Raw genomic sequence first — 15,019 nt, forward strand, 5'->3', positions numbered from 1 at the left:
AGTTTAATGTTTTTATTTTCATATTATAATATAATAACCTCTACAGCTGCTCAGGATGGTAAGGGAAGATTTATTGGCTCCTCCCCTCATTCAGGTGTCTAATTAGGTTGTATTGGCTTCACCTGGCACCATTATAAAATGCTACACTAACACTTGGCTGCATTTGGTCAGCTTTATTTTATCTGTGGCGATGGGTGGATGTTTGTTTCTTTGTGCAGTTTTATTGCAGTTGTCAGGGCTCTTACAAGGTGAGCCAAAACTGCTTGTGCGCCATCTACAAAAAATAGACTTTTGATTTGACTTTATTACCGTATATAATTATAATAATTCAGAGTGATGTTTCTCATTTCACATGCAATGAGGAATACTTTCTCAGCATTGCGTTTAACATTAGCAATGAGTGACATTTTGTGCTTTTAATAGTTGTTTCAGCTGCAAGCACTCCTCTGAAGTGTGGCCTGTCCTCCAAACTGTGTAAGGATGGCACAGAGTGTGTCCTCCACAACCATGTGTGTGATGGAGAGCCGGACTGCAAGGATGGTTCAGATGAAGAGGACTGTGCATCAGAATGCAGTAAAGGTACTGAAAAGGGGGTCCTACTTCTACTTGCCATTACTTTGAGGTTTGCATTGACCTACTGTCAGATCGATGGTGTTTGCCACTTATAGTTTTGTGAAAATGTATGGCCATCACTGAAAGGATTTCATCATATTAGATGAGACTGTTTGAAATCTTATTTGACATAAGGCAATGCATGTCTTGTGTAATTAAAACAAACCTTAACAAAACTAGCAGATTATTTTCATGTTCAAGAACCTAGAGGATGATTCATTATGGGTTAAAAGAAGAAAATGCCAAGGTTGACTAAAACCTTTTCACTGCAAAATGGATAATCAAATCAACTGCATGGCTTGTTCAAAGCTGAAATTGCAAAGGGAACACTAGAGTTGTAAAATACCCAGATCTGAAAAAAGTTCAATCCTGTCAGTTTAAACGGGTGAAAAACATTATCAAGTCATTAAATCACTGTTCAGTTTCAATGTGCTATTCGGCATCCAGTCAAACATATCTGTAATTTAGTTGCAAGCTAAAATGGTTTTTATTTTGGTTAAAACCAAGTCTTGTCCTATGTCAAATGCCTCCATCCAAACAGACCAGTTCCAGTGTGCTCATGGGAAAAAGTGTATAGACAAGGACGAGGTGTGTGATGGTATACCTCAGTGTCAGGACCGTTCTGATGAAACCCAGTGTACGACGCAAACTGAAGGCTGTTTTCACCACTGTGACAACAAGAGTCGCTGCTTACCTGCAAACTTCATCTGTGACGGAGAAAGGGACTGTTTAGACGGCACAGACGAGGCAAACTGTGGTAGGTTGAAATGATTTGAGATAATCACATGGACCTATACAGTCTTGCATCATGATGTTTACCCATTTTATTTGACATCTCCAACAGAGGACCAAGAGGAAGACACTCATGAAAAAGAAGGGACCAGTACAACCTCTGTGCCTGCTGCCTCTGTTGGCTCACCCACCCCCGTCAAGTGTTCTAGAGGCTCTAGACCCTGTAAGAACAATGCAGAGTGTGTGCTCTTCAACCATGTGTGTGATGGAGAAGCAGACTGCAGAGATGGCTCAGATGAGGAAGAATGCCCATCAACATGTGAAACGGGTAATCTGGTGGCTAGGTTGCATGTGTGAGCTCCTCTACATGGGTGAAGGATATGTTAATGCCCTCTAGTGTTAATTTATGTTGTAACATGCTAGAATCTTAATGCAAATGCATTAAATATAGATTATGTTGGTGCAGAGTTCCTTGTAAACTGTAAATACCTAATTTTTATACATGGTGCTATTCATGTTCACTGCCCATGAATGATTAACAGAGTTAATATATTGCATAGAGAAAGTGTCCAGATATGTGGGGTATGTTCACAGGATTATTTCTGGAGGGCCGTTAAATCCACTAAAGCTGGGAACACACTGCATAATTGGAGCCCAGTTATAACCTCAGTCCTGCCAGCATCCTGATTTTGCCATGTGTCCTCTGCAGACCAGTTCCAGTGCGCGCATGGAAAGAAATGCATAGAGCAGAGCCAGGTGTGTGACGGTGTGCCTCAGTGTCAGGACCGCTCAGATGAACTGGCATGTGCCAAGCAGATGGAGGGCTGCTCTCACCAATGTGATGACGAGAGCCGCTGCATTCCCAACAGCTTCCTCTGTGATGGGGAGAGGGACTGTTTGGATGGCAGTGATGAGGCAAACTGTGGTATGTTGTCACTGAGCATGAAAATTTAAATTTATTTGCAGTATTAATCTGCTCTGCTTGTGGACTCCTTATTGATGGTATCTTTGGTCCCCCTCACCCTGCAGCTGACGAGGTCTGCAGTGCTACTGAGTTCAAGTGCACCAATGGCCAGTGTGTGTCAGCCTCGATGCTTTGCGATGGTCACCCAGACTGCAGGGACCGGTCAGATGAGGAGAGCTGCACCAACGAACCAGTGTGCACCACCAAACACCGCTGCCCCCAGAGCAAAGAGTGTCTGGTGCAGGAGTGGATCTGTGATGGAGATCAGGACTGTAAAGATGGCACAGATGAAAAGGTGAATGTTGAAGGAGCTCTTTACTAACTGTTAAACTAAAATGAGCTTTTGCCCAACAAACTTTGTTTTCTGTTTATAGGACAGCTTTAACTTTTTTTATATATGTGGAAAATAAGGGGTGGAAAAGCTGTAAATGAACACTGAAAAGGGATTCTGACATAGTATGACTGTAGTATACTTTTATCTTCTCATACCTGTTAACTACATGAAGGTCAGGTTCTGTGTGTTTAAAGTGTAGTTAAATTGGGGTAAATTCTTGCACACTAATGGTCTAAACATGCAGTATGTGGCTTCCCTCCATCAGAAGTTCAAATTGTGAAGTATCATTTTAGATGACGATATACAATAATCCATTTGCTCCTCCTCAGGATTGTCCTGTGGCTCCACTGAGCTGTGGTGACTTCCAGTGGTCGTGTAAATCCAAGACCCAGTGTATCCCTACAGCCTGGAGATGTGACGGCATGAAGGACTGCGACGATGGCAGTGACGAGAATGAATGTGAGTAGTTGCATATTATGTAACACAGTGGTTGTTTGACTTGGTGTCCCATCTAACAAAGCAAAAATAAATTAAGTGATATTAGTATAATTAAAGTACAATAAAAACAAATGGATAAACCTTTTTTGATGAACGTCTTTGGAGGATTTTCTTGTTTCAAAATATAACTGAATACCTGTAAAAACAAAAATATGGAATGCTATTCAAGCCCAGTTGACTTTAATATAAAAAAGATTGAAGTTAATGGGCAATTATGAAATGAGGTATAATGAGTCCCTTGATATAAAAGTCCTTTTGAAATGTTTTTAACTAAGTCTATTTACCATGACATAGACTTGCCTATATATTGTATATGTGCATTTAATTGTGACTGTATTGCCTCGGTATTTACATTTAAAAAAAATATAGATTGAAAAATCTTTTTAAATTACTTCAATAGTATCCCATAGGACAGTTCTGTATTATACCTGAAAATGGTTGCGTGTGTGCCCGTACCAGGTGGGGTGGTGACATGCCCTTCTCACCAGTTCCAGTGTGGGAGCCAGGAGTGCCTGGACCCGGTCCTGGTGTGTAACGGCATAACCAACTGCGCAGACGGCTCAGACGAGGGAGGCAGCTGCCACATAAACTGTGCAGAGGCAGATAACAGCCGCTGCTCCCAGAGCTGCTACAGTACGCCACAGGGAACGGTGAGAACCCTGTTCATCCATGATTACCCAAAGTCTGTCCTGTCAGTCAATGGCTAAAAATTAAGAAAATGAAGGGAAATGCAGTTTAAACTTAATGGTCAGTGTAGCTGTACTATGAAGTTTCTGGAAGACCATTCTGCATAAAGAATGTTTTTTTTTTTTTTTTTTTTTTTTTTTTTTTTTTACTACTCAATGAAATAAGTGCGAGTGTGATGACTATATGATTGCTTAGCCTCTGATACGTGTGTCATGTAAATGCTGCAGCCCCTCTGACTACTACCTGCTTTTTGCTGTGTAGCGTTGTCACTGTGCAGCAGGATTCAGGCTCTTGGAGGACGGGCTGACCTGTGTCGATATTGATGAGTGTGAAGGCCAGAGCCCAGGTGTGTGCAGTCAGCTGTGCACCAACACTCCAGGCTCCTACCAATGTGACTGTCACCCAGGCTATGTAATGGAGGCAGGTGGACACCACTGCAAGATCACCGGTAATGTCCTTTGGTAGACTATATTCTTTAGTGGGCCATAGAACAGTGTGTGAGGGGACACATTTTAGAAACTTGTTGGGGGGGAAAAATGACTCGTATCAGTATTATCCAAATCTCAAAATAAATTGCATGGAAAGTGTTATATTAAGCTCAAGCCAGACGACGCTTGGTTTAGCATAAAGATGCTGGCGAAAAAGCTCAGCCAGATTAGAAAATACACCTACCAGCACCTCTAAAATTCAGTATGTTGTATCTTGTTCTGTACCCAAAACTGTGATGGCTTTTAGTATTGATAAAGATCCAACCCTGATTACAAAAAGTTGGGATGCGGTCTTGAATGTAAATTCAGTGTGATCATTTGCTAGATCATTTTTATTTATTAAATTGAAACTCTACATAGACTGTAGATTTAATGTTCAAACTGATATTTTATTTTCGTTTAACACATGGTGCCTTCACAGATGTGAAAGTTATCCATGTTTCCATGGGCACCAACAACGCCTCCATACCTCACATGATAAATGTATCCCAAAAGAAATGGAGTTATTGCATTCTGTTCTGCTTACCCTTTGCACCACATTTCAACTTTTGGGGGAATTGGGGTTGTACTGTATATTCTACACATCTGTCTAATGAAACCAGAAATTGTCCACTTGCCATTTATGTATAGGGCCAGATGCAGTGACAGTCCTATGTACCTTTCTAGGATAGAGCCAGACTATTTCCCAATACTTCAAACCTTTCTGCTGTCTTCTGACTGTAGCTTCACACTTACAGACATACATGAGAATATCTCTTTTTTTTTTTTTTTTTTCATGTGTGGAACATGCCTTTTTTGTGTTTTTTTTTTTTTTTTTTTTTTTTTTTTTTTTTTGTATGAACATTAGTTCTGAATCTGCACAGTGACAACCTAAAAAGATAAGACTGACATTTTCTATTAAATTAATTGAATATATTTTATGTGAACCAACATCACAAACTGAGTGCACTGAACAGGACCAAAAATGACAATAAGCACTATAATGACTATGTTCTCACCCTCAGGCGAACCCTTCCTGTTGGCATCAGTCCAAACAGATCTCTACTTGTTTGGTCTGCGCAGTAGCAGCCTAGATGTGTTGACCTCGTTTTCCAAGAAAGCCATCCTCTCCCTGGACTACGACTGGAGGGAGCAGAGGGTCTTCTGGGTCAGTCTGGAAACTGAGAGCATCAGGTGGTCCTCTCTGGACCAGAAGACCACAGGAACTGTGATTCAAGGTTTGCACAGCATACGTGTATTGTAGGTGACTGATGGTTATATTTATTAATCTTGATGTAGAGGAACGGGTATTGAATTTCAAGGACGCCGCCCCAAGACACGTTACAGTACTTGTTTCTACAGGTGTCCGAGCTGATTCTGTTGCTGTGGACTGGCTCGGGAGGAACCTGTACTGGATTGACGGAGTGAACAGTCAGATTGTTGCCATCAGACTGACCACAGCCACTGTGGAGTCTTTGGATCACAGCATCATTCTGGATGAAGATCTGGATCAGCCCCGCTCTCTTGCACTGCTGCCACAAAAAGGGTCATTATGACTTTATTTCACTGTCAAACTGTTCTATAGTACTAAAAAAATGTTAAGACGGCCAATCGTTTTTCCACCAGGCTGATGTTCTGGTCAGAGATCGGTAACGTAGTGAAGATCGAGCGTGCCGGGATGGACGGGTCAGAGAGGAAGGCACTGGTGAACTCCAGTCTGGGCTGGCCAGGCGGTGTGGCTGTGGACACAATCTCTGACAGAGTCTACTGGACAGATGAAAGGCTGAGGGTGATTGGATCTGCAACACTGGATGGAGATGACATTCGGGTAAATCATTTAGAAAGAGGGGTAGTTGTCTGACTTGTTTAAAGCTCTTAAAAATATATCTTTCACTTTTTGAATGCAACCATCGGAGCGTGTCGCAGGCTCCTGAACACTACAACTTGATGCTAAATCTACCAGTAAAGGATCATCCAGCCCTTATGACGAAGTACCTGAGATGACCTGTAAAAATGGGACACTCTAAAGTCAAACACCTTAATATAACTTTCAGATTCTACAGATGAAAGAGACCACCAACCCATTCTCCCTGGCAGTGTTTAATGACATGCTCTACTGGTCCGATTCCAAGACGCGAGTGCTGCTGACTGCTCAGAAAATCTCTGGCAAAAACAGCCGAGTTCTCCTGAAAAGACCCAGACAACCTTTTGGTGTAAAGGTAAGTTAAATGTTGAGAATTAAGGCTGTTAAGGCACAGTGAGAAATGGGGCTGGTATTGTATAATCAAACACTGTGTGAAGTGCTCACAGCAGCTTGCCATATTGCCCACCCACAGTTATGACATCGCATGTTTGAAGCTGTCCACTTAACAGTTTTGGGAAATGATAAAAACCCTGGGGTTGCTGATGGAAAATGTTTGACTGAAATTGCACATTAACATATACTTGTATATGATGAGATATATGAGATGAGATTCAACTTTATTGTCATTGAACAGAGTAACAAGTACTAGAACAACGAAATGAGCCATCATCCCGCCCAAACATACATAACACCCACAACAATAAGACCTATGTAATTTGTCAGTAATTTCTGCATGAAATGTAAGCTGCAAGAAAGTATTCATACAATACTTTCCTGTTCCCGGCTTGGTTTGCAGATCATCCACCCATTGCTCCAGACAGGCATTGCGAGCCCCTGTGAGAAGGTGAAATGTTCCCACATGTGTGTGTTAGCCCCGGGACCCAAGGCTGTGTGCAAGTGTCCCTTTGGTCTTTTACTGGCTGATGATGGCCTGACCTGCTCCAGCCTGGTCAGTTCAGCATTTCTGCTGATGCTGTCACCCTCCATTGTCACCAAGGTTTGTCCCATTGTGCATAGTTACACTTGATAAACACTGTACTCAAATCCCTTAACATTCCGCCCACCCTCTTGTTTACGGGTTGTGAGGGACATGGGGTTCCAGGGGTAGAGAAAAGGACAGATGCCACGTTGAGGTAATGTACATTATCTGAAAGCTAACCCCTTACCATGATGTTAATACTGAGCTGCCTTTAGCTGTTGAATGGTAAAAGGAACAGTTGGACATTTTTGGAAATGTTTTGATGCCACTATTGTGTCCATACCCTCGTAGATCTACCTGCAGTCCCGACACACAGCATCAGAGCTGAAGGGCTGGCCGGAACACCTGGCTCTGCAGGTGCCCAATGTCAATGCAGCAGCCATCATGGACTACAGCCTACGTGACCACACGCTGTTCCTGACAGATGAAGGCACAACTTCACTCTGGTCCTTCAAGCTGAAGGACTTGGACTTGTCCTCTAAGGGTCAACTTCTAAAACTCCTGGGCAACACTGTCACTGCCATGGCCCTGGACTGGGTAACACTTAACATCTATTGGAGCAGCACCAAACAGCCACGCCTGCAGGTCACCTCCATCACTGGTGCACACACTGCTGTTCTCATAAAGGACGGTATTGGTAGAGTGGAGTCCATCGCCCTACATCCTCCAAGTGGAAGAATTTGTTTCATCAACCTGGGCCTGCAGGGTACAGATACCGTGGCTACTGTAGAGTGTGCCAACATGGATGGTGGTGGGCGGAGTGTGGTGTGGAAGGATGCTGTCCAGCCCACATCTCTGGTCTTCTCCAGTAATGGGGAAACAATATGCTGGGCTGACAAAAGTAAGGTTGTTTTTTTTTTTTTTTTTTTTTGCTGGTATATTGGGAAGTTTTGACTAGATTGTCATGCATCAAGAGTAAAAAAAAAAAAAAATGGAAAAAAGATGCAGAATAAAACAAACAAATCGCTTGATTCTTGTCCAGGTTTAGGTACCATCAGCTTTGTCCAACTCGATAGATCTGGATACAGAGAGCTGAAGATTGGTGATGGCCTAGCTGCAGTGGCTCTGAGTGATGATGCGGTGTACTGGATGACAGTCAGTGGTAATGTTGTGTAATTATTTATATGGTAAAATCTTATTCAAAGAAGTGGGAGGTGGCCCTGCCAATGAAGAGATTTGGGTAGGCTCAGGTAATGGAAGTAAAGAAGAAATTATTATATTACATTATCAAAACAGAAGATTATATAGAATATACTAAAAGTGTAGTTCAGGGATGCAGAAGAAGTTTTAAGGCTACTTTTCTGAGTAAAAGCAAATGCATGTCATGTCAAATGGCATTATTTGGCTGGGATCCAATAACCCAACCATGATCCCATATGGGAATCCAGAAACTAAGCATGTAAGTTAAGGGGGACTTTGGACATACTTTTAAAGTAAAGTCTACAATGGACAACTCAGTTTGACCTTGCAACAACCTCTTATTACACTTAACTTTTGTGTTGGCCTCTTCCTTCAGACAAGACCAGGCTCTGGTACAGTGATGGGCACCAGCAAGACAAATTGTGGTTTGAGGTCGGCACAGAAGTGGTCAGCTTAAAGGCGTTCACCAGATCCAGTCAGACCGGTATGTAAGAACCACACCATTTTAAAACATTTCTCTTTTTAATGGTTTTCCAAATGTGATTGTGATGTTTTGCACTAGTTGACAACATCAGCACAAAGTCCAGTTGATTACAACCTACCCACCTATTTATCACAGGTTCAAACCAGTGCAAAGAAAACAATGGAAACTGCGAGCACTTATGCCTTGCCACCCCAGGAGGCCGGACATGCATGTGTGCCCATGACCACATCCTTGTGGATTCCACCCACTGTAGCCCCGAGCAGCGCTGCCCTAGTGGCAGCAGGTCCTGTCTGGATCAGCTCTCATGCCAGCCTTCAGAGAAGTTCTGTAATGGGCACGTTGACTGTGATGATCACTCAGACGAGAACTGTGAGTCTTTATACCAAGTAGATGTTGCTTAATCTAAAACAACCTGGCATGAATCTTTGGCTGTAACTGTCTGTTCTTAGGTGTAAGTATGAAGCAGTGGTCAGGAGCAAAAGTTGCTGCTCCCACCCAGCCCCATAGCTCCTCTCCTCCAACCCATCTAACTCCTTTCTCTGACATCAATGGCGTGAACACCACCCTGAATGTAAGTGATCAGCTCAGGAAGCTGGACGCCCAGCAGTGTAGCCAGTCGCGCTGCAACGACAACGGCCGCTGTGTGGAGACCGGCGGAGTCACTACGTGCGTGTGTTCGCTGCTCTACAGCGGGGATTCCTGTCAAGACATGCAGGGCCACTTTGTCTATGGTGCTGCAGGGCTTTGTGCTGGAGTGGTGGTCATTGCTGTGATGGCAGTGGTGATTAAGAGGAAGAAGACTGGCAACACTAGGTTTGTCTGATTATCCATTATAAAGAAGTTTTCCTGACACTATATTAAATGTATAGATTTAGTACGTAGCTTGAATTTTTAAAACTTCCGAGGCTGTATTACTGCTGCACTTTGAGCTAAGTCAGAGGTGTCAAACTGATCCAGGAAGGGGCCTAGAGGCTGGCTCCAAAAGGAGTCAATCCTCATTAACACCCATGTTAAAATGTCAAACTACAGTAAATGTAAACTACAGCAGAATTAAACATGTTTACCGCCTTGGCAGTTCTCTTTTAGTGACAGGCGGCAGTCCTCACAGGTGGCTTGTTGTTGCGTTCGGCCTGCCTTACCTCACTCCTCTTTGCCCCTTTTTTTTTTTTTTTTTTTTTTTTTTGAGTTGGGAGTAGTCGGGCACGATGGCCAGAGCCATGTACTTTGGGCTTAATTTTGCCTATTCAGACCTGTAGGTGATCTTGCATAGATTTCATATTTTATACAGACTGAAACGCTAACGAATTGCCACTTTGTATTTAGTGCTAATTTGGAAGTTAGGTGTTACAAAACATAGCCCAGTGCCACAGCCATTAGACTTTTGCAATGGTTAACAGAAGGATAACTCCTAAAGATTCACAGATGGCATTGACTGTCCCTTTTCAGCTACATGGTGACAAGCAATTCTAGGAAGACTGGTGTGAACATTCAATGTCTCTTTGGTGTCTCTGCAGTCGGAGTTATTGCCACATATAGCAACAGTTGTATTCCTTCCTGCAGGAGAGCTAGCCAAACAGCAATGAGGGAAACCAGTATGACTGACCTGGAGAACAATGGGACCACCCCAAACACACGCACTGCTCCAGCTGTTGCAGACAAACCAGAGGTGGACCTCCCAAAAAAATCCATGAAGTAGCAGGTTCTTAATTTATGGTATTGTACTTGTGGGATGGCGGTCTGACTTTTTACTTTCTTTCTTTCCTTGCAGGAAGTGGTATCTTCTGTGGACTGAGGTTGATTCATGGGCAAGGAAAGTTTTAAATAATAAAAAAAACTAAAAAAAAAAAAACCCTGTTTGTTTTCCACTGTTTCCTGTGAAGTTATTTCAACAGTGTTTACTGTTGGTTGACCACCAGAGATGCATTTTTGATATGCACTCTAACAGATGTTCGGATGAGTTATGGCACTGACTGAAAATTGTTCACACGAAGACAAGCCTTTTCATGGTGGAAGGTAGCAGGTCAGTGGGTGACCACCAGGTGACTTTCAAGTCAACTTGAAGTTGGCAAGGGGTTCAGCATCTATGACAAAGAACAAAGGATCTGGCATTGGGCAGATGTTGATTTGGGTCTGCTGTGGTAGAACTATGATAAAAGATGGACCAAAAAAGGACAGTTTAGAAACTTCATCCCTGGTGTTCTAAAAACTCACTTATACTCTTATGTACGAAAGCAGATGTATCAATTTCGAACTAGGTGAAAGTCAGTGCTCACATACTTCCATGCATTCTTTGTTAGCATGGATACTAAGCATGGATACTAAGCTACACTGAGTATTTGGAGTCCAGTTTGATACGACAAACTGGAGAGGTATTAATGTAATTGAGCCAAAATCGGAGGCAGTGTTGTAGAGGTTTTTTTTTTTTTTTTTTTTCTTCTGTTACTGCTCCATTAACGTTTTCATAAAATTTGTACACACACTCATCTATGTAACAAGTTGAGCATAACTAAGCCCTAACTGTGATGTTTCATGCAGCTTTATAATCTGCTGCTTCTTCTACTATAGGCCTACATCAAGTTTCAAACCTATTGGCATTAAAATGTCTCGTAGGCTACATCTTTTTCTTAAAAGACTTCTGTGGTTTGGTTAATGTGCGGATTATGAAAGACCGAATGGTGTATCATTTTAAATGTTGCTGCCACAAGGAATTATGGAACGGCATCATCTATCCATCTTTCCTAAAGGATGGTTCAGTGTGCGCTGTGCTAAAGGGGGGGGGGAAGCACTGTTCTGTATTTAAAGGATTCGACCAGCTCTTATCATGGCTACAACTGAGACTTCCAGGTCCTCTCACACAGTTAGGAACCTTCCTCAGCCGTAAGTTACTTAACTACAGTCCTTGACCCAAAACACTTGCAAATCTTTTTCCCCGTGTGACCAAAAAAACGATACAGTATGTCACAAAAGACGGAGTATGTAACTAGAGTAATTTGATATTTGTATTCTAAATTACAACATACAATAGCTTGAAATGCACATTTCCAAATCAATTTCATTACATAAAACTGTTTTTCAAACTTTTACAGTTTTTGCACTATTTTCAGTGTCCAGATATGATTTTAAGTAGAAAAGACAAAAAATATGACTTAAGAGAAAAGGTGACAGTAAACATGCCCCATTCCCAACTTTGACATGTTGAAGGCATCAAATCTGAATTGGCATATATTTACATTAAACATCGGTTTGAACATTAAATATTGTGTTTGGACAGTTTTCAATTCAATATATCAACACGGTTTAGTGAATGATCACATTGTGTTTTATCTATGTTTTAGATAGATCCTTTATTAATCCTTTACAGGAAATTACATCGCCACAGCAGCTTCAAGATAGAAATAAGTGCAAAGTTATTTTTGTGTATTATAAAACCTTATAGCAGTTGGTATAAAATACCTCCTTTTTAGAAAGCGTCTGGAATCAGGGTTGTAACAAATCACACATTTCTCATTGTTTCAAGTACACCAAGGTCTAATTAGCTGCTGTAATTGAAAACACCTGTGTTGACAGCTTTGATGCTCACATCCCTGAAGACATTTCTTCTTAATTGACGGTTGTTGGTATTGTAAATTCTGAGCTGACATGTCGTTTTGGGGACATGGTGTCAAATCAGTAGGATATGATTTGTTTCTGTGTACAAATGGTGTATTTAAGAAGAAAAGAAAATTTGTTTCTCTAAATGATGTGGGGAGACATTACCAAGACATTATGATGACATGTATTTAAAGACTAAACCGGATTCTTCCCATTGTTCAACCCGGAACCACAAAACACATGTTTACTTTGGTTATGAATAGGCACATCTGGTGTACTTATTCTCTTATTATCCTCAAAGCATTTTTAGCACCTTCTAATTTCGCTGTGTCTGGGGTTTAATGGTTTAGCTTGGATTGTTAGCAAGGCAGGACTGAAGTGGATACTGAACCAGATGATTGATTACTGGTTTATTGTACCCACACATCAACAGCCATATAAAGATGTATCCAATGCATTACTAAGAAGAAATTAGTATTTATAGTTGTGCTTTTGTCAGAGTTGAGACATTTCAGAGTTAGTCTGCTGCTTCCTTATGGTGTGCAGGGATAAGAGGATACTATCAAGGTAAGTCATGAGGCAGAGATACTATATCTTCCAAAATATTACAACTTAAATACTCTTTGCCAACTAACATTTCACTTTTTTCAAATTTACAGTATTATTAGAGATGTCTTCATTCCTGTATTACACTGTAATAAGTTATTCTGTAGTCATTTAATTTTACTTAATATATTTGATAAATATGTATTAAATATAAATGCATCCTTGATTTTTAGTCAGTTGTTTAAGTAACTTTAATATAAAAATGTTTGAGATAGAATCTACTTATTTGATCACATTAAATATAATCTTTATGTGTATGTAATTCTAAATCAAGAGAATTTTTAATGAATCCAACACAATAGAATTAGTCTGTTTTTAATTGACAGGCACTTCCTGTTAAGTTGTTATTAACGCAACTTGTAACATAGATAGATTTAGTAAATAATATTGCATGCAATCTGTTGCCTCAATTTTACTGAGTAGCTATTGTTTATCTTTTTTTACAGTGTAGATGTTTTATTTTGGATTGAAGCAACATTTTAATTGAGCTTCCAACAATGTAAGAATTATTTAAGGCATTGTTTTCCTTGTAGCTGTTTGTGGTGTCTACTTTATCATTATTATTATTATTATTATTATTATCAAGTATTCAATATGGAAAACCCACCATCTTACACATATGTTTCTGTGTATAATAGTTACACAGAATTTTGCTGAGTGGTTACAATATTTTCATCTGTTTCTCTAAATCTGTATCTCTAATATCAATTATTTTAAAAATATTCTGTTGATGGAAGAAAGTGTTTAAGTTTGAATTTAAAACACTCATTAAAGGCTATATTTTATACAAGAAATATATAAAGGAAAATGATTTGATTTGGGGTATTTTTTTTTGGTATTGTCAAATAGTATCTGTCTGTTGGAAGGGGGTTCAAAAATATGTCATACAATGGAGCTGTGCTTTCAACCAGATTCTTTCAGATTGTATTGTTTCAGGAACAGATGGTTTTATTATTATTATTTAGGAATTTTAATAATAAATGATTAATATTAATCAAGTTAGAATCTTTATTAAATGTAACTTTATTCTGGTAGGATTTGTTGCAATGATTAAAATGATGACATTGAAAACAATGTTTAAAAAAGTGCATTTAAATAAAAAAAACATTGCGTAAAATATAACATAAAATAAAAATATTGAAATAAAAATAACTGTATTATTATATCCTTTAATGTTTTTGTTATCTATTTACATTGTTAGACATGCTGAGCTGCCTGTGGTGATGGTTTACATTGTGTGCTTGTGTTTGTTAGGCTGCTTGACTTAATATTTTGGTCTGTTTCAGTATGATTTAAATGTTTTGTTTATTTTAGTTTTAAAAATGTGTGTCTGCATCTTGAAAGACAAAAGAATTAGTAGGTGACAAAAACAGAATAAAAAATGTGATAAAATTTCATACACTTTCAGGTAAATTTAGTGGAGATAAAAGTATATTTTGTGGTGTGATATGTAGAGTTGATGCACACAATATATTCCATCAGCTTACCAATATTTAATGATATTTTTGTGTTTTTTCAGCAAATACAGCAATGGCAATTCTGAGGACTACACTTTGTGCTGCTTTCATGGTGACGGTGGTGCTGTCTAAATCAGTGAGTAGCTCTACTGTTATAGATAGATAGATAGATAGATAGATAGATGGATAGATAGATAGATAGATAGATAGGTAGATAGATAGATAGATAGATAGATAGATAGATAGATAGATAGATAGATAGATAGATAGATAGATAGATAGACTTTATTTATCCCAAACTGGGAAATTACAGTGTAGCAGCAGCATTACACACAGAGACAATAACAACACAATTAAATAAAAAGAACAACCTAGGCATACTTCAAGCAATAAAATATAAAAAAGAAATAAAATACAATAAAATACAATAAAATGTAATGTAAAAATAAAGTGTCTAATGAAGGAGTATGTATTAAGGAGTAGAATTCCAGTGGAGAATAAATATGGATATGCAGTATAAAAATGTTGGTGCTATGAAACAAATAAAGTGCAATGAACAATGTGCATAAAAAACACATGAAGTGCATAACGACGGTATGTAATG

General features: G+C 39.7%; 1 protein-coding gene across 1 annotated transcript; it reads left to right on the forward strand.

Annotated features, from left to right (window-relative positions):
• Nucleotides 1-89: 89 nt before the first annotated feature.
• On the forward strand, nt 90-10,628 carry lrp13 (low-density lipoprotein receptor related-protein 13). Its single transcript, XM_059337225.1, has 21 exons — nt 90-248; nt 424-579; nt 1,154-1,369; nt 1,457-1,672; nt 2,054-2,269; nt 2,374-2,603; nt 2,972-3,101; nt 3,600-3,790; nt 4,089-4,275; nt 5,320-5,532; nt 5,657-5,840; nt 5,921-6,122; nt 6,349-6,513; nt 6,955-7,155; nt 7,429-7,978; nt 8,120-8,239; nt 8,654-8,761; nt 8,897-9,130; nt 9,211-9,574; nt 10,322-10,427; nt 10,530-10,628. The coding sequence occupies exons 1-21, from the start codon at nt 191-193 to the stop codon at nt 10,551-10,553; spliced, it is 4,071 nt and encodes a 1,356-aa protein (XP_059193208.1). The 5' UTR covers nt 90-190; the 3' UTR covers nt 10,554-10,628.
• The last annotated feature ends 4,391 nt before the right edge of the window (nt 10,629-15,019 follow it).

The sequence above is a fragment of the Centropristis striata genome, chromosome 7, assembly GCF_030273125.1.
Source record: "Centropristis striata isolate RG_2023a ecotype Rhode Island chromosome 7, C.striata_1.0, whole genome shotgun sequence".
Lineage (NCBI taxonomy): Eukaryota > Metazoa > Chordata > Actinopteri > Perciformes > Serranidae > Centropristis > Centropristis striata.

What these genes read in the sequence shown, in the direction of transcription:
- lrp13 (XM_059337225.1), top strand. Translation starts at nt 191, where the DNA reads ATGGGTGGATGTTTGTTTCTTTGTGCAGTTTTATTGCAGTTGTCAGGG. An exon ending in TGCATCAGAATGCAGTAAAG is followed by an intron (nt 580 to 1,153) that starts GTACTGAAAAGG and finishes CCATCCAAACAG; the next exon opens with ACCAGTTCCAGTGTGCTCAT. An exon ending in CTGTTGCAGACAAACCAGAG is followed by an intron (nt 10,428 to 10,529) that starts GTGGACCTCCCA and finishes CTTTCCTTGCAG; the next exon opens with GAAGTGGTATCTTCTGTGGA.